General features: G+C 42.2%; 1 protein-coding gene across 2 annotated transcripts; it reads right to left on the reverse strand.

Moving 5' to 3' along the window:
• Positions 1–779: 779 nt before the first annotated feature.
• Positions 780–19,323, reverse strand: SAMD9L (sterile alpha motif domain containing 9 like). Of its 2 annotated transcripts, XM_070424268.1 has the most exons (4): positions 19,106–19,323; positions 14,611–14,743; positions 14,005–14,082; positions 780–6,089 (listed from the first exon to the last, which is right to left on the reverse strand). In XM_070424268.1, the coding sequence occupies exon 4, from the start codon at positions 6,066–6,068 to the stop codon at positions 1,311–1,313; it is 4,758 nt and encodes a 1,585-aa protein (XP_070280369.1). In that variant the 5' UTR covers positions 6,069–6,089; positions 14,005–14,082; positions 14,611–14,743; positions 19,106–19,323; the 3' UTR covers positions 780–1,310. The 2 variants fall into 2 exon arrangements, with proteins under 2 accessions (XP_070280369.1, XP_070280370.1); XM_070424269.1 differs by lacking the exon at positions 14,005–14,082.
• Positions 19,324–23,212: the final 3,889 nt, after the last annotated feature.

A 23,212-nucleotide genomic window follows, 5' to 3' on the forward strand; every position in this document is an offset into this window, starting at 1 on the left:
CACTTCATAGGCAATAGATATCTCTTAAAATCTGAGCCTCTAAGCTGTTTGTGGCTGTTCTGGTTGGTGTTAAGTCTAAGAACAAGCTTCTGAGATGGCATTCCCAGCACTGGAAAGCTGAGAGCACATATTGCCATGAGGAAGTTACCTAATCAGGCAGGGGTTACAGTGGTCAGGGAAGACTTCTTGGTGGTTGGTTACTTGAACTGAGTGTGATGGAAAAATTAGAATAGCCATATTCTGAAAATGTTGGGTGAAATAAGGACTTGACAGTGAAAACAGCATTCATATAGCACAGGTTGAGAAGTAAAGAGGGTAGTAAATGAAAAAATAAGCCAGGGAGTTGGGATCTAAAGAACAGTTGGAACTAAGGCTGTGTTGACAGGAGGCAAGAATGGGGGAACAGTTTCATCTGTACCAAATGGGAGCAAGAAGATGGATGGAGTTCAAGTTTTTGGCTACTTGGTTGTCTTCTCTTATCCCCCTCCCATAGCAATGAATTGAGAGAAGGGCAAGGAGTATAAGGAATTGCGTGTGTGTGTGTGTGTGTGTGTGTGTGTGTGTGTGTGTGTAGGGGTAGATGGGGGATGGGAACAGAATGTTTACCTTGCACATACGTTTTTATTGATACCAAGACGAGGAAGTGGCACTCTGGTGTGGATCTCTGTTTTTTAGTTCAGTAAACTAAGGAGGGGCTTTCTCTTCCATATTCATCTAATTTATATTTCTGCTTTCACAGCGAAGGAATAATTCATAATTCAGAAAATTCATAAGCGTGATAGAATTTAAACAGATTTTATTGACATACAACCAGTAATGATGTCACCAGTGGATATCAATTGAAACTTCTTAATTAAATATGTTAGTCTGAAAGTGCATATTTAAAACATTGAACAATTGACTCTACAGCAGTGGTTCTCAGCCTTCTGGCTCTTTAAATACAGTTCCTCATGTTGTGACCCAACCATAAAATTATTTTCGTTGCTACTTCATAACTGTAATTTTGCTACTGTTATGAATTGTAATGTAAATATCTGATATGCAGGATGGTCTTAGGTGATCCCTGTGAAAGGGTAGTTCGACCGCCAAAAGGGTCGCTACCCACAGGTTGAGAACTGCTGCTCTACAGTGTGCCAAGCTCTGTGTGTAGACATGTTTAATGCCCTACAAAGACTTTTAATTTACTGGGGGAGACGAAAGCAAAACCTATAGTCAAAGGTAAGCTAATAATGCCATTAAAATGCCATGGGGATAGAGGGAATAAGATCAGAGAGAAATATGAATAAACATATTTGAGCTAATATGTCTTCTTAAATAACTTCTATGTCATATGCTAGAGGGCCTTCAATGGAAAACCCTAGGTAGAAAGACACTCTTTCTATGTTGCCACCACTTCTGAGTGGACCTGAATAAACAGATGTCATTGGTATTTTTATTTTTTTCTCTGTTCCATATTCAATAGAGATTTTCTTGCCTTCAGCCAGACCAGTGAGACGGCGCAGAAGGTCTTTGACTTCCTTTTTTTTCCACACATCTCCACTCTGCCAGAAGGAATTTATATTTTGTACTTTACTGAAGTACTGCTCTATCTCGGCCTTATGCACAAGACTGTTGAGACCTCTCTTTTTCCCTAGGTAGAAAAGTGTGCTCGGCTGCTTGGACCTGCACATGCTCCTGTACTGTCTCCTGAAGGATCTATATAAGGATGAAACATACTTTTCCATTAACTTGGAATCTTCATCTAGCTCTTCATTTTCTGGCCAGAACAGGAGGCAGGCCAAGAAATAAGGGTCTGGGTATAGGTGACTTAGTTCTACGAATTGTAACACTTCTCTGAGATGTTTTTTAAGTACAGTAAGTGGCTGAATAAACTTGGAATTGGGTTTTAGACAATTGAGAATAATGTTGGCCAAAATGAAATTTTGTTTCTCCTTTGCCAGCCGTTTGTTTGGATTTTCCTGAAGGAGAAAAATGTATTTGTTCACTATACTTTCCATATCGGTTGCAGCCTCTTTGTGATTTGGATTAAGATATTCCAGAAGTCCAGAAAACCTGTCTGCTTTCAAAGCTTCTAGATCTCTCCTGCAATTCTCCTCTTGTAGTAACTGGCTCTCTTTGCTTTGTAATGGAGCCACATCCACATAGCAGAAATGTTCTCTATATTGAATGAAACAACGTCTGATTTTCTTGCTTAATAAGACCTCCGCTATTTCTTTTTGGATATTCCTTGTTTTCAAAAGACCCATATAATCAGTAAAAAAGTCCAAGCACTTTTTAATATCCGGTTGTAAATTTTGTAAGTAGGAAGTGAACTTAGTTAGAGCCAAATAATATTCATTTTTTGGTTTTGTAGGAATATTCCTCTTTCCTGATAAAAATTCTGCCATATTTTTTTTAGATGATTCATTTTCTTTGTGGAAATAGGGAGTGAGCTGAAGAATCTGAATAGTGTAAAGACCAACTTCTATTTCACCCAAGAAACCAGCTGTGTTATACATGTCATATTTTCTTTTGGACTTCTGTAGTGACCAGGTCTCTGTTTCATAAGAGTCTTTCCTATCAGTTTGCTCTTGGGATTTTTTGAAAGCTCTTGATGCATTTTCTGCAGCTTCTAGAAGCTGTGTTAGATCATTTGCAGTGATATCCCTACAGTTTTTGTTTGCATCCAACCACCATTTGATTTTATTTTTGTAGACCTGACCAAGTGTATCTGAGATATAGGAATTTTTAGGTGCTCTCCTTTTGGCCATATTTGCCCAGTCCAGAGCAGTGTCAAAGTTCTTCTCTTTAATGTAGAAATGTCTTGCTAAGGCCTGACAAATAAATGCATTTTGTGGGAATCGAAGAGTTCCTTCAGTCAAGACCCTTTCAACTTCATCATTCTGTAAAGCTTCGATTAATGGAGAAAACAAAGTGTCTGTTTCATCTCCATCCTCTTTGCGCTGTCTTGTAAGCAGAAGAGTTTGTACATCATGTTGAAATTTGTCTCTTCCTATTCCAGAATCATAGAATAAATTCTCTCTTAATATCTTCAATGCAATTTGACATTTATCCAAGTGATAGCTTCTTTCTAGTTCTTTCAGACAGCGTTTGGCAATCAGAGGGTGAATGATGCGCACGCCTGCACATCCCCCATATTCTGCCACTTCTGTGTTGATTAGAAGTGTGGAATAGGTCCCCATCTCGTCTTCTAGGCTTTCAGGTTTCCAGGGTGTACTAATGCCTGTGATTCCCAAAAATATTTCACACTGTGACACTGAAATTGTAAAGTCAGTAACATAAGAGTTGAGTAGAGCCAGGAAAGAAATGAGTTGGGCTTCCTTGCTGTCAGTATTCTGTCCTTTTAGGATATTCTTGACTACATTTTCTATATATGTTTCATCAAAATTTTTTTTCATGATCATGAAGGAATAAAAATTTTCACAGTTCTTGTGTTGCTTTTCAATTTCCTCCAGTTTGGCTTCAAAAGCTCTTCTTTCCTTGGGAGAAAGTTGGTATTTTAGTGCAATACTGTCTGCTAATTTTGCACTTTCATCAGGATTCTGATTTCTCATACAGTTTAAGATAATTACCAATGTTTTTTCATATCTCAAACCCTTCTCTACTAAAATCGAATGGATGGTATTCTGTAGAATATAGACATTTTCCTGTTCTTCAAAATCATCTACTAGGAGAAGTACAGGAATGTAATCCTGATGGCTAGTTGCCTTATAGGTAATCAACTTGGTTACTTGTTCTCCAGTTTCTTCAAAGTCAGTTGCTTTGTTTTTTAACACAGCACACCTGAAGTTTTTCTTTAGGTCCCACAGAACATTCATAGCCAAAGTAGTACCCCCACAACCTGGATGATGATAAAGATTGATAATTTTTACAAATATTGGTTTAGGAGACTCTGCACAACACTGTATCAGACCTTTAAGGTTTTCATAATTGTCTCTTTTGACAAAGGGTAAAGAGTAGTTTTCAGAAGAAAAATAGAAGTTCCACCAGGATACTTTGCCACCTCGATAAAAGTGCTCTTCTTTTGTTTTCTTAAATTCTTGGAATTTAGATTCATTTTTCTCGATATCTGTGTCTTTACACTCATTTTCACAGAGAATTTCCAGTGCAGTCAAGACATCCTCTTCCTTTTTCTCTAGGATAACCGAAGATGATCCATGGGAGGGCAAAAACCTTCTTGATGACTGAGTGACTGGTTTTAGTTTAAGGATAGTACTGTTTATCAATTCTAAATTTAAAGTGGAAATACTATGGCTTGTTAATTCATCTGTTATTGTCAGTCTTGCTCGTAGTAGATCTTTCCATCGTTGATAAATCTGTGAGTCTACACAGATACACAGTATACTTTCCATTCCTTTGAGAGCTTGGTAGAAAGCACAGAAGGTTTCAATGAGTGGATCTCCTGGGCTTTCCACCAGAGAGAGTAATAGAAACACTACCAAAAATTTCCCTCTTATCATTAAATTTTCATCTGTGAGAAATAAAATCAGTTTCCGGACTTCAGAAGCTCTTTCTCTCTGCCATAAATGTGGTTCTAGAGGCTTATACCTCTCATCTTTCAAGTCTGATCTGCCATTGCAGAAGATCCAGCTGGGCTGATCGAAAAGATTCAGGCTAGAAATTGCCTCTCTTGTAGTAGTCTTTTCCTCATATTGATTTGGAAAGTGAAGGTTTGCTACCCGGCTTCTTTTGTAAGCTTTGGCCACCCCCTTGCTCTCAGATTCAGGATCAAACTCCAAAACAGCAAACAATTTAATTTCCTTTAGAAAATCTAAGTTCTTTGTTTGGTTTGGATGGCATTTATTTGTTACAAGGATGTACCAATTGTATTGCGAATTATCCAGTGACTCTCGGTTTCCTATGAGAAGTTTAACCAGCTTTTGTCCTTCACTCTCCTTCTTATTTGCCTTCCTTTCATATTCTTCTTCAGCCTCTTTTCTCGATACTGCTAGTGACTTGACTTTTTTTATAAACGCTTTGAAATCCTTATCCCGTTGCTTGACATTGGCCAGGATATCCTTAGAGCTAGCTCCATCTCTCACAAACAGTGAAGCATCTTGGTTTTGTTTCCATATTTCAGCTTTACAGTTTTGCATCTTAATGTAGAAATATTTTTCTTTACATACAGAGTGTTTTGGAATAACATCTACTTCAATGACAAATCTGTCAGATGGTGTGTTGTTCTGCAAAAGAACTTCCACGAACCGTGGCTCCCGAATGCACTTCTTGGCTTCATTGATCTCACTTTCTTCAAAATACTGTTTGATCATTATATTGAAGTGGTCAATGAAGGCATCTTTACTGGTGACTTCCATACCAACAATTTCTCCATGGGGTTTGTCCAAGATTCCAAAATGGATGGTGCCATTGGTGCGTGAATTCATACAAGCCGATGCAAATCGGAAGACTTCATTGCTAAATTTCATCTTAATGTCCTTTTCTGTGGCTGTGTCTGTATTTGTGAGGGCTTTGAACTCATGTAGTGGGTCTATGAGATTGAGTGGCCCTGTTTCAGGTTGTATAAGAAGATAATGTTCTATGTAACGATGGCTGCTGTGGAACTGATCAAAAGGATATGGCATACAAGTCAACTGCTCAGCTTTTAGCTTTTCCTTTTTTTTGTCTTTAGTGGTCACTACTTCATTTAATGCATTTTCTTTTATAAGAACAGATTCTTGTTCTTTGGTATCTCTGATCTCTCTAAGATTATGATCAATATTGGATGGCATTGATTGTTCTTCTTTTTGTGTCTGTTGTGGCTTTTTTTGGTGGTGTTTTTTGGAGGTTTTTATATGCCCTAATTGTCCAGAATCCTGATTGTGATTTTCAGGGGAAATATTATTCAATCTGTCATACATGCGTTTTATCAAAAGTGCTGGACCCCGTGGTAGCCCCATGTCTCTAAGGTCTTTTTCAGTTAATTCCTGCAGGACTAATCCTGTCACTTCTTCATTGAACAGAATTTGCCCGTATTTCTCATCAATCTTAAGGTCTTCTGTTACCCATTGTTTCACATGCTCTTTGTTCCAGTCTTTAGTCATTTCAGGTAGATTTACTTGTTCACTCATATCACAGCTGCAACTTTCTTCCTTGGAAAAAGCAATACAATAAGTATTTTAGTATGACACTTTATCATCGAAGTCAGTCGATTATATATATAATACTGTTCAAGGTTGAGTCTTAAAACTGCTTGGTACTTATTTTAACTGTTTTATAGTTCCAATTAGCACCCTTGTTTCCTATATGATTATGATTGTGATTATGACATAAGCAGTAGCTGCCAATTAGGGCAGCACACCCCTTTATCCTTATAATAATTTTCCCTTTTAAGCTTAACTTGGTGAAAGTTGCTTGTTTTCATAACTCAAAACCAGAATCTTAAGTAATACAGAAATTAGTTCACATAGTTGACTATTGCAAATAAACTTTAAAATACAAAACTGGATAAGTGGATGTGGGTTGGAAAATAGAAAACTACATCCACAGCTAGGAAGCTGGCCATTTTTGTTACACAGTAATAAGGCAATTGGTTAACTTATCACTTGTCTTTTGGAACTCAAACTGTTAGGCCCACAAGGCTAGAGCTTTGGGGGATGTGATAGCAAAATGTTAGATAACTGATTTGGTTGGCTAAGTCTTGTGGCCCTCAGAGGTACTATAGAGTTAGCTGTAGTTCACACTGGCCTGGCCGGCCTGAAATTAAATAAGGAAAATAGTATGCATTTTAAACTTTGTTAAAACCATTTTAGCCTAAATTATTGATATGAGAGTAATGAAGGTCCTACAATCATGTACTTGGTTGAATTGCAAGTTTTGAATATCCTGAAACACTTGAGATCAGGGGTTCTCAACCTTGGCTCCCTGGTACTCCACATTCTGAAATTGATTTAATTGGTTGAGGGAGTGGAGTTTAGGATTACTACTTTTTAAAAATTGTCCGGAATATTCTATTGTACAGATAAGGTTGAGAGCAGTTCTCACAGGGTAGTCTCTAGATCAGCAGCATCAGCATCACGTGGAAGCCTGCTAGAAATGTAAATTTCCAGACCTCAACCCGGTCCTACTGACTCAGAATTAAAAAGATGAATCAATAATTTTGTTTAAGGGAAAATAGAAAAGTATTATAAGGATAAGTAAACTAAAAGCATTAAGGATCAAACAAAACAAAACATTATATTATAAAGAGAGCAAATACAAAGCATATACACTTTTCATATATCCATAGAATATGTATAAAACCATCATGTACTTTCATAAAGATGAAAGGCTTTACCCAAAGCATAACATAGAAAGATTAGAAAGGATATTTATCAGATAGAACTGTTTTAGTCTGCCTTCCACAACAGTCTTCACTCTAACAGACTCAGAGCCCAGGAGCTAGAGAGAAGGAAGAACCTTAGAGAAGAAATAGAGACTTAAAATTTTATTTGTTTATGCAAACTGCCATCAGTTAAACTGGAGGTGATACCAGGCAGGGGTGCTAATCAGTAATGGATGTGGTATATTCCAGAGAGGAGCTGACCTGTGCCTTGCCTGTTCATCTGGGAATTTGGGATTGACAGCCTCACAGTGTCATTAGGCTCCTGTGGCATGACAGTCAGAAACTGAGACAGGCTCACGGAGTGTCAGTAACAGAATGAATAACCCTGGACAGCTTGCCCCCCTCCCTCTAATGCCAGATGATTGCAGGAGAGGACCGTATAACAATGGCAAAGAGTTGAAAATTGGATGAGAAAGAAAAATAATATTAGGTATGTCTTCAGGGACCCCTCTGGTGGGAGAAAAAGATTCGCAGCCTTCTGAAACAAAGAATGAGTGGACCACTGAGGTAGGAATTATTTGACTTCATGGCATGGGTGGAACACTACTGAGGAACAGTGAAATGAGTTATTTCTCAAAGGATGTCAGCACAGAACAAAGACAGATTGTGGCTGATAAATGGATGTCCCCTCTTAGCTGATGCCTCACTAATTTTTGTGTAAAACTGCCTCTCAGCACTAACACTACCAAGAATGTCAAATCTAGGTGGAGAGGATGGATAAAGGAGAAACAGTCTTAAGTTTCACTTTTTCAACATGATATAATAAAGATAATTAAAGATTTTTTGAAGTCCCTTAGATAGAAGGCAGAATAAAAAATATGACTTCCATGTTATTTTAAACTTCATTCTTAAAATATTTCAGGCTTTGAGAGTTTGGTAAGTATTTGCTTTTTATACATTTTAATGTATTTTGACCTCCATTCTGTAGACAGCTGAAGGGAAGAGACACTCATGCCCTCGGACACTATTCCTGTCATAATTTTTGGTGGCTCAATAGATACGTAGATGATCACTTCAATACATTGGCCTTGCACCCTCTTGACTGCCTCTCGTCTAATGATCTTGACCTCCATCCATCTCCACTCTCATGGTCACACTATTGGCCTTATCATAATTGTTACGAGTTAAATTGTGACCTCCCAAAATTCATGTGTTGAATTACTAGCCTCAGTACCACAGAATGTGAGCTTGTTTGGAGATAGGGGTGGTTGCAGATGTAACTAGTTAGCCTGAGGTCATTAGAGTGGGCCCAATTCAACATGACTGGTACCTTTATAAGGGAAAATCTGGACACAGAGACACATATATAGGGATGACATCATGTGAAGATGAATGCAGAGATCAGGGTGATGCCTCTATAAGACAAGGAATGCCAGAGATTGACAACAGACTACCAGAAGCTAAGGGAGACTCATGGAGCACCTTCTTCCCCACAGCCCTCAGAAGAAACCAACCAATTCCTTGATCTTGAAGACATCCAGCCTCCAAAACTGTGAGACAATACATTTTTGTTGTAGAAGCCACTCAGTTACAGCGGCCCTAGGAAACTAATAGAATCACCAATAGCTACAAGCCTTCCATCATCTCAGATGCAAACATTTCACCATCATCTCCTGCCCCTAAGATTCACTATGTTTAGTGCTCAAACTCTGTATTTCTTTAACACCAAGACCTTTAATCACTGATACTATTACTTTCTCACTTTCCTCACCCCTTATCATGTCCTCACAACCTCTTATTTACTCTGTTTTCAATACAGCAGCCAACATGATCCTGTTTAAATTTAAGTGTAATCACGTAACTCTGATCAAGACCCTCCAATGATTTCTCAACTCACTTGGAGTCAAAGCCAAAGTCCTTAGGTAAACTCCTACATGACATGCTCATTCCACTTTTTTAAACCCTCCTCACCTCCACTCACCCTGCTCACTCCACTCCAGCCATTCAGGTTGTCTTGCTGCTCCCCAAACATGTCAGGGATGCTGCTGCATCAGGTCTTTGAAGTAGCTATTCCTTCTGCTGGGAATGCTCTTTCTCTAGACCAGTGGTTCTCAACCTTCTGGCCCTTTAAATACAGTTCCTCATGTTGTGACCCAACCATAAAATTATTTTCATTGCTACTTCATAACTGTAATGTTGCTACTGTTATGAATCATAATGTAAATATCTGATATGCAGGATGGTCTTAGGCGACCCCTGTGAAAGGGTCGTTCGACTGCCAAAGGGGTGGCGACCCACAGGTTGAGAACCGCTGCTTTAGATACATAGCTCACACTCTCACTTGAGCCCTTTATTCAAATTCAGTGCGGCCTTTCTTAGCTACCCTTTTGAAATTTCAGTCCTTCCTCTAGTGCTTTCCATCACACGTCCCTGCTTCATTTTTTAAAAAAAGAATTTACATACTATATTTTACTTAATGATCTTCTCATTCTCTGTCTCTGTCTCATTCTCTGAATATAACACCCAAGAGAGAAGACATTTTTGCCTTTGTTCAGTGGTGAATCCCCTAGTGCCTGACATAAAGTAAGTGCTCAGTAAATATTTGTTGAATGAAGAAATTAAGATTTTTAGAGTAGTGGAATGCTTGAACTGTATTTTTGTAAACCCATGAATCAGCATTGCCCATAAAACAAAGGACTTGGGAAATTTCCTTTTTTCTACCTTTACTCATTTCACCCATCCCCATCCCCTGCCTTTGCAATCACCAATCTATTCTCTGTATCTATGAATTTGTCTTTTTTTTTCAATTCAACATAAAAATTATATCATACAGTATTTGTCCTCTTGTGTCTTACTTATTTCACTTAGCATGTTTTCAAGGTCTATCCACATTGTCACCAATGGCAGGATTTCTTTCTTTCTCATGGTTGAATTGTATGTATCAACCACATTTTTTTAATCCACTCATCCCTCAGTGGACACTTAGGTTGTTTCTGTAAATAATGCTGCAGTGAACATAGGGGTGCAGATATCTTTTTGAGACAGTGTTTTTGTTTTCTTTGGATAAATACCCAGAAGTGGAATCGCTGGGTCATATGGTAATTCTTTCTATTTTTTAGAAACCTCCTTAATGTTTTTTATTGGTGGCTGTACCAATTTACATTCCCACCAACAGGGCCTAAGAGCTCTCTTTTCTCTATGTTTTCACCAACACTTGTTATTTCTTGCCTTTTGTATAATAGCCAGTCTAACAGGTGTGAGGTGATATCTCATTATGGTTTTTAAATTTTTTCATGTTATCATTAGATCAGAACCAAATCCAGCTTCCAAGTCAGATGGTCATAATGAGTGAGAAAGGAGTTTTCATTTTTAAAAAAGAAAAGTTGGTAGACATATGTTCTTCATCCACAGGCTCATTACAGCAACCTGAGCCCTGGTTTCCTAGCACCTCTTATTAGTTTTTGTTGTCTCATTTACAGTCCCTGAAGGAGCATGTTTCTCATACAGGATTTTCTATCCTAGGTCCTTATGAGCCAGACTTCCAGGGGCCTCTGCTATGTTAACTGCTCTTGCTACTCTGGGCAAATGGACTCTCCTCTGGAGATGGTCTTATCATGCTCCACAGACTTACTGTGTTCACATCTGAAGCAGTATCTTATCTTATCCAGAGTACTCCAGCATTCTACAAGAAGCAGCACATGAAGGGGTTCCTGCTTATCAGCCACTGCATGCCCAGAGACACTGTGTGTGTGTGTGTGTGTGTGTGTGTGTGTGTGTGTGTGTGTGAGTGAGAGAGAGAGAGAGAGAGAGAGAGAGAGAGAGATGGGGGTGGGGAAGGAAGGGAGGTTAGGGAGATGGAAGCACCTATCTCAAATAGGGTGAATAATATCCTATCCAAACTGGTCTTTTAAACTTATCTTACAGATCCCCCCATTGTTTAAAGATGAAGACCCTTTATAACATAAAAAAATTTCTCAGCTGCCCCCCTGCCCCTTGACAGGAGCTGAGAAGATACATAATGATTGGAAGCTATTATATATTTGGTAATGCTTTCACATGAATTTGTCACTCTGTCAATTTTGAGCATCTTATATGGTCTAAGATCCATATTTGGCTGGAGCCATCTATTTAATTCAAGGTGAAAATGATTTGAGCAAAAAGGTTTTAATAATGCTTTGACATAATTTCTTGGCATATTCAGTGTCTTCGACCTATTTAGGGTGATGACTTGTTTATCTACACTAATAAAAGAGAAACATGGTAATTGGCGTACGACCGCTACCCTTCCCATTGGCTAATCAGCATATCCTTATGCAAATTAACTGTCAGCCAAGATGGCGGCCAGCAGACAGGCAGCTGGAAGCGAACATGAGGCTTGCTTGCTCCAGGGACTGCAGACTCCAACGTTCCCCGCCTGACTTGCCGGCCTCTGAGTTGCAACTCTAAGCAACTATGTACTATGTTGCAAATAAGAAGCTAAACAAAACCCCAGAAACGAGCTCTTAGCCTGCCGGGATCTCAGAGCTGAAGTTATACATTGTTTCGATTATAGAACGGCAAACAAACCAGATACAAAGCCTCAGAGCTAGAGCCAGAGCTAAAGCTGGCCCAGAATAAAATAAAAAAAAGAAGCAGTTGGGAGCGTCAGTCAACCTGAAAGCAGCCCTCAGCCCATCACCCAGACTGGCCAGGCACTCCAGTGGGGACCCCCACCCTGAAGGGTGTGTGACCAGCTGCAAACAGCCATCATCCCCTCATCCAGGCTGGCCAGGCACCCCAGTGGGGACCCCCACCCTGATCCAGGACACCCTTCAGGGTAAACCATCCGGCCCCCAGGCCTCTATCCTATATAGTAAAAGGGTAATATGCCTCACAGCACCGGGATCAGTGTGACAGGAGGCAGTGCCCAAACCCCCTGATCGCCCTGCAGCTCTGTGTGTGACAGGGGGCGGGGCCACAACCTCCCTATCCGCCCTGCACTGTTCGTGACAGGGGAAGGCGCCCCAACCCCGTGATGGGCCCTGCTCTGTGTGTGATGGTGCGGCGCCCCAACCCCCCTCCCCCCCACGGGCCCTGCTCTGTGTGTGACGGGGTAGAGCCATAACCTCCCCATCGGCCCTGCCCTGAGTGTGACAGTGGCGGTGCCCCAACCCTCTGATCCGCCCTGCTCTGTGTGTGACAGGGGGCAGTGCCCTAACTACCCTATCGGCCCTACTCTGTGCGTGACAGGGTGGAGCTCCCCAACCCCCTGATTGGCCCTGCTCTGTGCGTGACAGGGGGGAGCTCCCCAACCCCCTAATTGGCCCTGCTCTGTGCGTGACAGGGGGTGGCGCCGCAACCTCCCCATCGACCCTGCCTTGAGTGTGACAGGGGGCGGTGCCCCAACCCCCCCAATCGGCCCCACCCTGAGCGTGACTGAGGGTGGGATCGCAACCTCCTGATCCGCCCTGCTCTGTGGATGACAGGGGGCAGCGCCCAACTCCCCAATCAGCCCTGCTCTGAACCCGACCAGGGGCTGCACCTAGGGATTGGGCCTGCCCTCTGCCACCCAGGAGCAGGCCTAAGCCAGCAGGTCGTTATCTCCTGAGGGGTCCCAGACTGCGAGAGGGCACAGGCCGGGCTGAGGGACCCACCTCTCCCACCCCCCCCCCCCCCCCAGTGCACAAATTTTTGTGCACGGGGCCTCTAGTATATATATAAAAGGCTAAGTGACCGACCATCCATCTGTCTGACCAACCTACTGACCGGCCGTACATATGATGCCCACTGGCAATTTAAAAATAAACATTGACTCGCGCATGCATGATACATATATAGCTCTTGCTGGTGCCAATTGCACATGTGTTTTAATTTTATAATACTATATTATATATATTATTTTGAAATGTAATTTTTTGCAGTAACATAATTACCCCATGAATCTTTCTTCTAATTAATTTCCTTTCAATGTGCATGAATCCATGCACCGGGCCACTAATATTTATACAAAACTTTAGTAAACTTCACTGTCCTGAGGCTTACAAAGTCCTTTTGTGAACATGATTTGATTGGATTTATATCCTCAAGTGTTGACATGTTTTTTAAACAAGAGGGACCTTTATATTTGTCAAGAAGCTACTTAGTGTAAATAAAGGGAGAGCAGCCTGGCCAGCATGGCTCAGTGGTTGAGCATTGACTTATGAACCAGGAGGTCATGGTTCCATTCCCAGTCAGGGCACATGCCTGGGTTTCAGGCTTGATCCCCAGTGTGGGGTTGATGATTCTTTCTCATCATTGATGTTTCTCTCTCTCCCTCTCCCTTCCTCTCTGAAATCAATACAAACATGTTTTAAAAATAAAATAAAGGGAGGGGGAAGTTGTGATCAGGAAAATAAATTCATGATTAAATGTGTCTCCTTTCAACCAACCTGTTTTCCCATTAATGGTGCAGGGGAATTGTCCCAGAGCAGAAAGTTGTCTTGGTTATAGTTTTTGTTTTGCTTTTTCAAATGTGTGAAGGTGTTGTTCTGGTTGGAGCTGGGGAGAAGACCTCCACCTTATCTCCTTTATTCTGTTTTGGGAATATTTTGAACCCCAGAGTTCTCCTTATGTGTACTTAATTTCAGGATCTATTTCCCAAGGACTTACATTTTCTCTTGGGCGAGGAGTGGGGTGGGGCAGGTGATCAGGAATGATCAAACCAGCAGGGCCAGCAATGGGGCCCAGCCCTATCTCTAAGAGGCTGGGCCCTATTATGTTCTTACCTCCAGGAAGAAATTCTTGCAATCTTGGTTGGTCTCCAGCAGGCCCACGCCCTGCTCTGATGTTCTTCAGAAATGAAACTGCAAAGCAAGTTCATTTTACAAAGTGCACTCTAAAATTATGTATTTCTATGCATAGTCTCTGTACAAGCTAGTTATGAAGGAAATCCTTAAGTAAAATAATTAAACTTTGCATGGTTTAATCTTTAACTAGATGTAAACTTTTTAATATCTTCTTGAGTTATATAGGACAGAGTTTGGCATAGCTGCTCTTGGCTACAATTTTCTACTCCATTCCTGATCTTCTGATCTATATTTTACTTAACTCTTGGAGCCTCATCACCAGAGCCTTCCACCTCCAGAAACACTCTACACTCTCTTTGTGGAAATGTTTCATTTTAAAAAAATCCTGCAGTCAGTGTAAGTTACATCTAGCAACAGGTATATGAAAGCGGTGAGCTTTCTCATCCTTTCAGAATTGTTTTGTTAGAAACAGCTTATGTACACTTGAAAGTATATTCATTTTCATAGTCCTGATTAGTTTTTAGAATTAGTTTTAAAATATAGCCTTTAAAGAAAGTTGATGAAATATATCTTTAAAGCCCATACCAGTGCTTCACTTGAAAACTTCCACTTTTTATATCGGCAACTTGAAATAAGTCTTCATGAGGTTCTTTGATCCAGAGCTGTTAAGATTAGTTGCCTTTTCTTGAGTTTGCAAGAGTCAGGTTCTGGAAAGCACCTACAAGGAAGTAGAGATGTAGTCAGAACAGACCTAGTCCTGAGACATATTTGTTGAGAATCTGTTACATCAAAAAAAAAATATGACTCAGCAAATTAAAATGCAAGTGATTGGACTGTTGCTTTGGAATTGTTTATGGGACATCTTTTCCTCTAAACTTTCTACTTTGAAATTTTTCAAACATACATAAGATTGGAAAGAATAGTGAAAGGAACATCCTTCACCTAGCACATCTCTTCTATATTAAATACTTTTAATAAAATCAATAAGCAATCACAAAAATGTTGCAGGCATTCTTTCTTTCTTTCTCTTCTTCTACATTCTACGTTCAATGTGGAGCAAATCCTATAAGCTATATCTTCAAAACCTGCCCAGCATCTTACCGCTGACCACCACCTCACTGCTGCCACCCGGTCCAAGCCCCCATCTTCTCTTCCTGGGTTAGAGGAGTTGCACCCTCACTAGTTTCTCTCTTGCTTTTATTGATCCCTTTGGGGACAGCTCAAAATAGCAGCCTGAGCTAGTCTGTTCAAATGTAAATAACAGACCAACATTCTGTTCAATCCCTCCCAATGGCTTTGCATTTGACTCAGAGTGAAACTGAGCTCATTATGAACTAACAGGTGCCTTACATAACCTGGCATCCTGTTACTCCTTCTTTCTTTTATTTCTCTCTATATATCTGGTCCAGCCCCCTGATTTCCTTGTTGCTTAACACAGGCAGTGCCTGCTCCTGCTTCGGGAACCTCACTTGTTTCCTCCCCCTAGAATGTCCTTAGACACTTGCACAGCTCACGGCCACCACGCATCCCTCAGGTTTTTTTTTATCAAATGGCACCTTCTCACTGAGGCAATGCTTGGCCAGCCTACAGAAAACTGTAAATCATCTTCCAACATTTCCTCTTCCTCTTTTGGCTTTAAAAAGACCTACTTAGGACTAATCACAAGCAAATATTCCACATGTTTTTAACTATTTTCTGTCCCGCTCGTTATTCTGTGAGCTTTATGAGAACAAGAGCTTTTGTACATCTTGTTCACTATTTTATAGTGCCTAGCACATAGTAAGCTTCTTAACTAAAATTTGTTGAGTGAATAACATAGTTTCTTAGAGTAGTTAAAAATAATAAATTTTTGGAAACCCCTGAGTTTGCAATGTCTGTAAGTCAAAGGACTAGGGCACTTATTTCATTTGGCTTAAATTCCAGACAAAAATCTGAAGAAATCTCTTCTGTGCTACCCCTTAAACCAGAACTAACTCTAACTTCAATCATCTGGTAACACAGAATGAAAAGGAAGTTTTATCAAAAGGAAAGGAACATTAATAAACATTTCTCCTGCAGTCCTTCTCGTGTCCATATCAGTTTTCTGTTATGTCCCTACATGAGGCCATGCATGACTCATACCTGTTTTCCCCAGAAGAGGCCCCTTCCTGCTCTAGGTGCCCTGAGTCACAGCCTCAGCACCTCTGTTGTTTTCATCTGCTGCCCCTGCTCCAGGAACTGATCTTGGGGAGGGCTTTCCCCTTTCTGCAGGCTCACTCCTCAGGTTTGATGATGCACTACCTTCCCTTAGAGTCCTCTTTCAATGATTTAACCATCCACCCTCTCTCTGAATATCCTAAAAATTGAGAGGGCAGAGTCCAGATTTTCTCTGTGGGTTAGCCAGTGATTATTACAATATTCAACTGGGGCTCAAATGAAGCAGCACATCAGGAAATTTCCACTGTAGTCCATCCCTTTTTCTTATAGCTCTTTGGCTTGTACACAGCTAGTGGCTCATTGTGTGCTACATCTAATGTAGGGGACACTACAAGGGGGACTTGGTGCCATCTGATAGGTGACAGTGTCATTTCACTTCCTGTTAATCAGATTCTGCTAATAGATACCAGGGAGATAGAAATCCTCTTCTCTAATAAGGTCACTGACATTTATTCCTCCAAATATGGAGCTTTCTTTCTGTTACAAGGAAAAATCTCAATATGGGACCCCTCGGGGAATAACGACCTGCTGGCTTAGGCCTGCTCGCGGGTGGCAGAGGGCAGGCCCAATCCCTAGGTGCAGCCCCTGGTCGGGCTCAGAGCAGGGCTGATTGGGGAGTCGGGGCGCCGCCCCCTATCATGCACAGAGCAGGGCGGATCGGGAGGTTGCGATGCCACCCTCAGGCTCGCTCAGGGTAGGGCCGATTGGGGGGTTGGGCCACCACCCCCTGTCACACTCAAGGCAGGGTCGATGGGGAGGTTGCGGCGCCACCCCCTGTCACGCACAGAGCAGGGCCACTCAGGGGGTTGGGGAGCTCCCCCCTGTCACTCACAGAGCAGGGCCCATCAGGGGGGTTGGGGCTCCGTACCCTGTCACGCACAGAGCAGGGCCCATCAGGGGGTTGGGGAGCTCCCCCCTGTCATGCACAGAGCAGGGCCGATCAGGGGGTTGAGGCGCCTTCCCCTGTCACGAACAGAGCAGGGCGGATAGGGAGGTTGTTGCCCTGCCCCCTGTCACACACACAGCCACATAGCGATCAGAGGGTTTGGGCGCTGCCCCCTGTCACGCTGATCCCGGTGCTGGGAGGCCTCGCGGCTCCGCTGATCCCGGTGCTGGGCGGCATATCACCCTTTTACTATATAGGATAGAGGCCTGGTGCACGGATGGGGGCTGGCTGGTTTGCCCTGAAGGGTGTCCTGGATCAGGGTGGGGGTCCCCACTGGGGTGCCTGGCCAGTCTGGGTGAGGGGCAGAGGGCTGTTTTCAGGCTGGCGGGTGACTGAAGCTCCCAACCGCTCCTTTCTTTCTTTCTTTCTTTTTTTTTATTCTGGGCCAGCTTTAGCTCTGAGGCTTGGCTCCAGCTCTGAGGCCTCAGCTGCTGAAAGCAGGTATCTGGTTTTTTTGGGTTCTACAATCAAAACACTGTTTCAACTCCACCTCTGAGATCCTGGGGTTTTGTTTAGCTTCTATATTTGTAACAATGTTTCAAACTGCAAGCTCAGAGGCCGGCAGTGGCGGGCGGGGAACATTGGAGTCCTCCGTCACTGAAGCAAGCAAGCCTCCTGTTAGCTTCAAGCTGCCTGGGTGCCCGCCGCCATCTTGGCTGGCAGTTAATTTGCACATCACCCTGATTAGCCAATGGGAAGGGTAGCGGAGTGACACCAATTTGCATGTTTCTCTTTTATTAGTGTAGATGCTTTTCCAATAATTTGTCAACTGTAAGAGAATCTGCATATATAGTGTTGGACCTAAGTAAAAATAAAAATTACTATGACTGGTGTGGAAAAATATTGCCAATGACTTGACATAACTCATGGTTTTCCAGGAGCCCTCAGCCTCTTGCTTTGAAACAATCATGAACATAAATCTTAGTAGTAGTAGTAGTAGTAACATTAATTACTGGCAAAGCAGCAACAGGATGCCATTCTTGAGTGGTTAGTTGTCTCTCTTTAGTATTACAGGATAATTACCAAGTTAGCAGAGCTCTTAGGGACAAGTGCTGGTACCCACCCACCCTCACCTCAGGGGGGTCCTCAGTAGCCCCCAGATAGCTATGCACTGAGGAGTTCTGCTCTGCAGGACTCTGAATTGGTAGGGGAAGGACACTTGGGAGGCCTGGCTCTCTCCCAGGACTGCAGAGAAACTGCCACAAACAAGTTAAGTTTCATTTCCCGAAGTTGTTTTCAAGTTAGTTTTTAACCAGATTCCTGCATGAATGGATTTGAAGGAAACACTTCCATAGAAAAATAGCCTCTGCAGCATATCGAATATAAAACTTTTAAGAACATTTAAGTTACTGAAGACAGAATTTTGCATAATTTCATGTGATCCCTGGTTGCTTTACATTCTTTTATGCTCAAATTCCTGAACTTCTTTACATTGTTTCTCCAATTCTTCTTTCCCACTCCCTGCACAACCAGGAACACACTCAACACCTGAAGTACACTTAAAAAGTTAGCCTCAGCCCTGGCTGGTGTGACTTGGTGATTAGAACATTAGCCTGCACATAGAAGGATCGTGGGCTCAATTCTGGGTCAAAGACACATACCTGGGTTGCAGGTTCAATCCCCATCCCTGCCAGGGCTCATTCAGGAGGCAACCAATCCACGTCTGTCTGTTGGTCTCTCTTTCTCCCTCTCTCTTTCTTTTTCTCTCCCCCCTTCTTCCACTCTCTCTAAACATCAATAGAAAAATATCTTCCTGTGAGAATTAACAATTAAATATATCGATGTGTGTTTTGTCCATTCATATTTACAATCAATTTCAGTATTTTTACAAGTATAAACACATGTGTTTATATAAAAAGTACAGCTGAAGTTTGTTTATTTTTTTAAAAAAAGCTGTCCCTTCATAAGAATAAAATAAAGTTTGAATCAACAACTTACCAGGATTTTCCTGAAAACTTCCTTTTTATATAAGAAACAATTGCTTTCAACCTTTGTTTTCTTACTCCTCTTCTGATGACTAGGAGACATATAATTGTGAGGATCTTTTAAAAAAAAAACAACAACGAAATTAAGCCCAAGATGTGACGTTTTCTGGTCTCCCAGTGCTATGCCTCTTCCGGAGGGCGTGACAGATGCAGGGCGGAGGCAGAATGAGGAAGGGAGCAAAAGAGGAAACAGGACTGCCGGCAGTTTCAGTTTTGCTTGAGAACGTATTTGTTTGGGTTTTGAAGAATATAAAATATTTTTAAATGACATGGCAAAAATTCTCAATAAATTGGAACAATTGCTTAGAAACTACTATTTGTTATGCCCAGATTTCAGGATCCCTAAAAGACCACCAGGGAGCCAGCCGAGTCTGATGCAAAAGCAAAGAGTCTTTATTCGAGCTAGCTCGGCTCCCCGACCACACTCACCGATGCAGCAGCAAGCGGCAGAGAGAGCTAGCCCTGTGCAAAGATGGGTTTTATAGTGGGTTGAGTAAGGGGAGGAGAAAGGACTGTGGGCCCTGCTGATTGGCCAGGCGCAAGTCGGTGTCTTGTTACACAGGATGTGGTCATATCTATGGCGCATACTTCCCTTGATTGTCATTGGTTAGTTTTAGGAAATACTGGGTGTGGCTAGCAGAGGCTTGGGCTTCCGAGAAGAAGCTCCTTGCCGAGCACATGGCTGCCCAAAAGTGGAGGATCCAGGGTAAGATGGAGGGCGTAGCCCTTACCCTGGGGCAAGATGGAGGGCGTAGCCCTCCCCCTTTCACTATTCACCAGACAGAATTTTAAGTCATAAGAATAAGAAACAGGCTCAGTGGGGGTGGGGGGTGGGGGAAGCTGCAGAAAAAAGAAAACAGAAATACCAAGAGAAAATTCAAATCTCAGTATAATCTGAGTATCTGTTATGGGGTGAATTGTGTTCCTCAAAACTCATATTGAAGTCCTAATCCTTTGTACCTCAGCATATGATTGTATTTGGAGATAGGGTCTTTAATTTAGGTAAAGTGAGCTTATTAGGGTGGTCCTAATCCAATATTGAAACAGGAATTTTAGGGGTAAGATAGGACAGGTTTAGGAAATTTTAGAAATTTTGTAAATTAAGGGGACCATGAAGGAAGCACAGAGCTGCAGAGCAGCAGATGGTATACTTCCATAGAATGGGACAGCTGGGAATAGGAAAAGGTCTGTATTTACAAAATAAGGAGAAGGAGGCCTTTCATCCAGAAGGAGAGGAAGAAAGCCCAAAGGTAATCGGAAAACGATAAGGAAGGAGGAGGTGGGGGGCAGAGAACCTCACATGTCCCAGGTGAGGTTCGACCTTTGAACCCAGGAGTTACTATAGTAACCAGTCTAAGGGAATAGTGGCCAATATTTAAAAAAGAAAAAGAAGTGGCTCTCGACCCAGACTCCACTTAACATCATCTGGGGAATTTTCAAAGAAGCACATGCATAGGACCTCTAGTAGACAGGCATATATCTCTAGGAAAAGGACCAAGCTTCAGTGATTTATTTATTTATGTTTTAATCCTCACCGGAGAACATTCTTTCCATTGATTTTTAGAGAGAGTGGAAGAGAGGGAGGGAAGCAGATGGCATAGGAGGGGAGAGAGAGAGAGAGATAGAGAGAGAGACAGAGAAACATCCATATAAGAGGGGACATCAAGGCACCAGGATCTGCAGCCTTCATAAGCCATAGGGAAGAGGAACTCAGCAGGACTCTTTCCCCCTCCCTATTTGGGAGTCCATTCTGTGGGACTCTTTCCCTCTCCCCATGTGGGAGTCTGTACTTGTTCTTCAATAAATTTCCACCTTTGCTATACTACTTTCTGTCCGTGGATTCGTTCTTCAATTCTGGCGGACAAAGAATCCAGGTTCCAGTCCAAAACTTCCGTATCAATATTATTGGTGTCCTTGTAAGAAGAGATTAGGACACGCAGGCAGAAAGACCAGGTGAGGACACAGGAGTGATATCTAATCTGTAAGCTAAGGAGAGAGGCTTCCGAGGAAAGATCCCTGCCTCACCTTCATCTCAGACTTCTGGCCTCTAGAATTGTGAGGAAATTGTACATTTCTGATTTTTAACCCGCCCAGTCTGTGGCTCGTTAGCCCTAGCAAACTAATATAGTGCCCCTAAAGTCTTCTGTGTGTGCTGAATCACCATTTATTTCATTATCTTTTGAAAAGTAAAGCATTATTTTTTCCATTATGAATATGAGTTCATTCAAACTTAAGATATACAGAATATACAAAGAAGGGGGAAGAAAACCAGAGTATCCAAGCACAAGCTCCATTTTCCATTATTTAGTTTTTTTCATTTTTTCTATACATACCTTTACAAATATATAAATTTAATATTTAGAAACTTTAACAGATCCTGAAGCTTACCATATAACTTCAAATAGGCAATGTATACTGCCCAGGAATCTACACTTCTTTATTAAGTTTTGTCTCCCTCTCTGAATAAGTATATTCATAATTCTTTGCTTCCCACCCCTCTAACATTTTGACCACCATCACTCTCACCTGATGACATTTCTTTCTACCTAAAGGACAAAATTGAAACCCTCAAATGGGCTTTCTCACATGCTCCATTCTCCGGGTCTTCAAACTCACCTGCACCCCTACATTCCACTCCTAACCCTGGCTGGTATTTCTCAGTGGTTAGAGCATCAGCCGGGCACCAAAGGGCAGGTACCTGGTTGCAAGTTCACTCCCCGCTTTTGGTTGGGCACCTGCAGTAGGCAAGGAGTTGATGTGTCTCTCTTACATCCATGTTTCTCTCTCTCCCTCCCGCCTTCCCTCTCTTCCACTCTCTCTCTGAAAACAATTGGAAAAAAATATATATCCTCAGGTGAGATTTAAAAAAAAAAAGAAAGAAAAAGAAGTGGCTCTCAACCCAGACTCCACTTATCATCTGGGGAATTTTCAAAGAAGCACATGCATAGGACCTCTAGTAGACAGGCATATATCTCTAGGAAAAGGACCAAGCATCAGTGATTTATTTATTTATTTATGTTTTAATCCTCACCGGAGAACATTCTTTCCACTGATTTTTAGAGAGAGTGGAAGAGAGGGTGGGAAGCAGGTGAGGGTGGGGATGGGGGTGAGGGGCGGGGGGGGAGAGAGAGAGAGAGAGAGAGAGAGAGAGAGAGAAACATCCATGTAAGAGAGGCACATTGATTGGTTACCTCGCGCACGTGCTTTGACAGGACCAGGGATGGAAGGAACCTGCAACACAAGTACATGCCCTTCACCAGGAATCTAACCCCTGACGCTTCAGTCCTGGGGCTGGCACTCTAACCACTGAGCTACACCAGCCAGGGCAAGCATCATTAATTTTTAAAATATCTCTAAGCATTGCCAGTGTATAACCAGGGCAAGAACATTTGGAATAAAATAAATGAACTCTCTTCCTCTTCTCCTTTCTTACCTTCCTTTTCCTTTTCTTCCATTTTTCAAACAACTCAGTACTAAAAACCACTATATGGTAGGTATCTAGTGGAAGGGAGGGGGAGTCTAAGTGGTCCAGAACAGGGCCCACGATGGTGGCTCTTCAGAGGGGTGGTCTCAGGTGGGGAGTCAGAAGCTGGACAGTGTGAAAATAGTATCCACCTTGCAGGGGTGACCAGTGTGGAGAATCAGGGCCTGAGGAAGGTGAGGAGGGGGAAACCTGGTATGTACAAGGTTTCAAGCACCATGTGCAAGGTGTCTGTTCCACTTCTATGGGAACGTATGCACAGGTGACCCAGTTTGCCTCATTTGGATATACCAATACAGACGTCAAAGGGTACTTTATTATTTAGGCCGAGCTTAAACCAAAACTAAGAAGAGAGGAGACACAGGAGACAAACAGAGTGCAAGAATCACACAGGTTTATTTACCAGAGAGCTGATGGGTTTCAGTCCTTGGCAGGCCACCCGGAGACACTCACTGACAGAGACACACAGAGGTCATCAGATACGCAGCTGCAGGTGCTCAGTCTCTTGACATGAAGAGAGTCCTTTAACAATCTGGGCTCAGGGCAGAGCAGGAGTGGCAGAAGTTCTAGGGGTAAGGA

This window comes from Myotis yumanensis, unplaced genomic scaffold (genome assembly GCF_028538775.1).
Source record: "Myotis yumanensis isolate MYYU_CA2020_CCGP unplaced genomic scaffold, mMyoYum1.0.hap1 SCAF_9, whole genome shotgun sequence".
In the NCBI taxonomy this organism is placed as follows: Eukaryota; Metazoa; Chordata; class Mammalia; order Chiroptera; family Vespertilionidae; genus Myotis; species Myotis yumanensis.

What these genes read in the sequence shown, in the direction of transcription:
- SAMD9L (XM_070424269.1), bottom strand. Translation starts at nt 6,068, where the DNA reads ATGAGTGAACAAGTAAATCTACCTGAAATGACTAAAGACTGGAACAAA.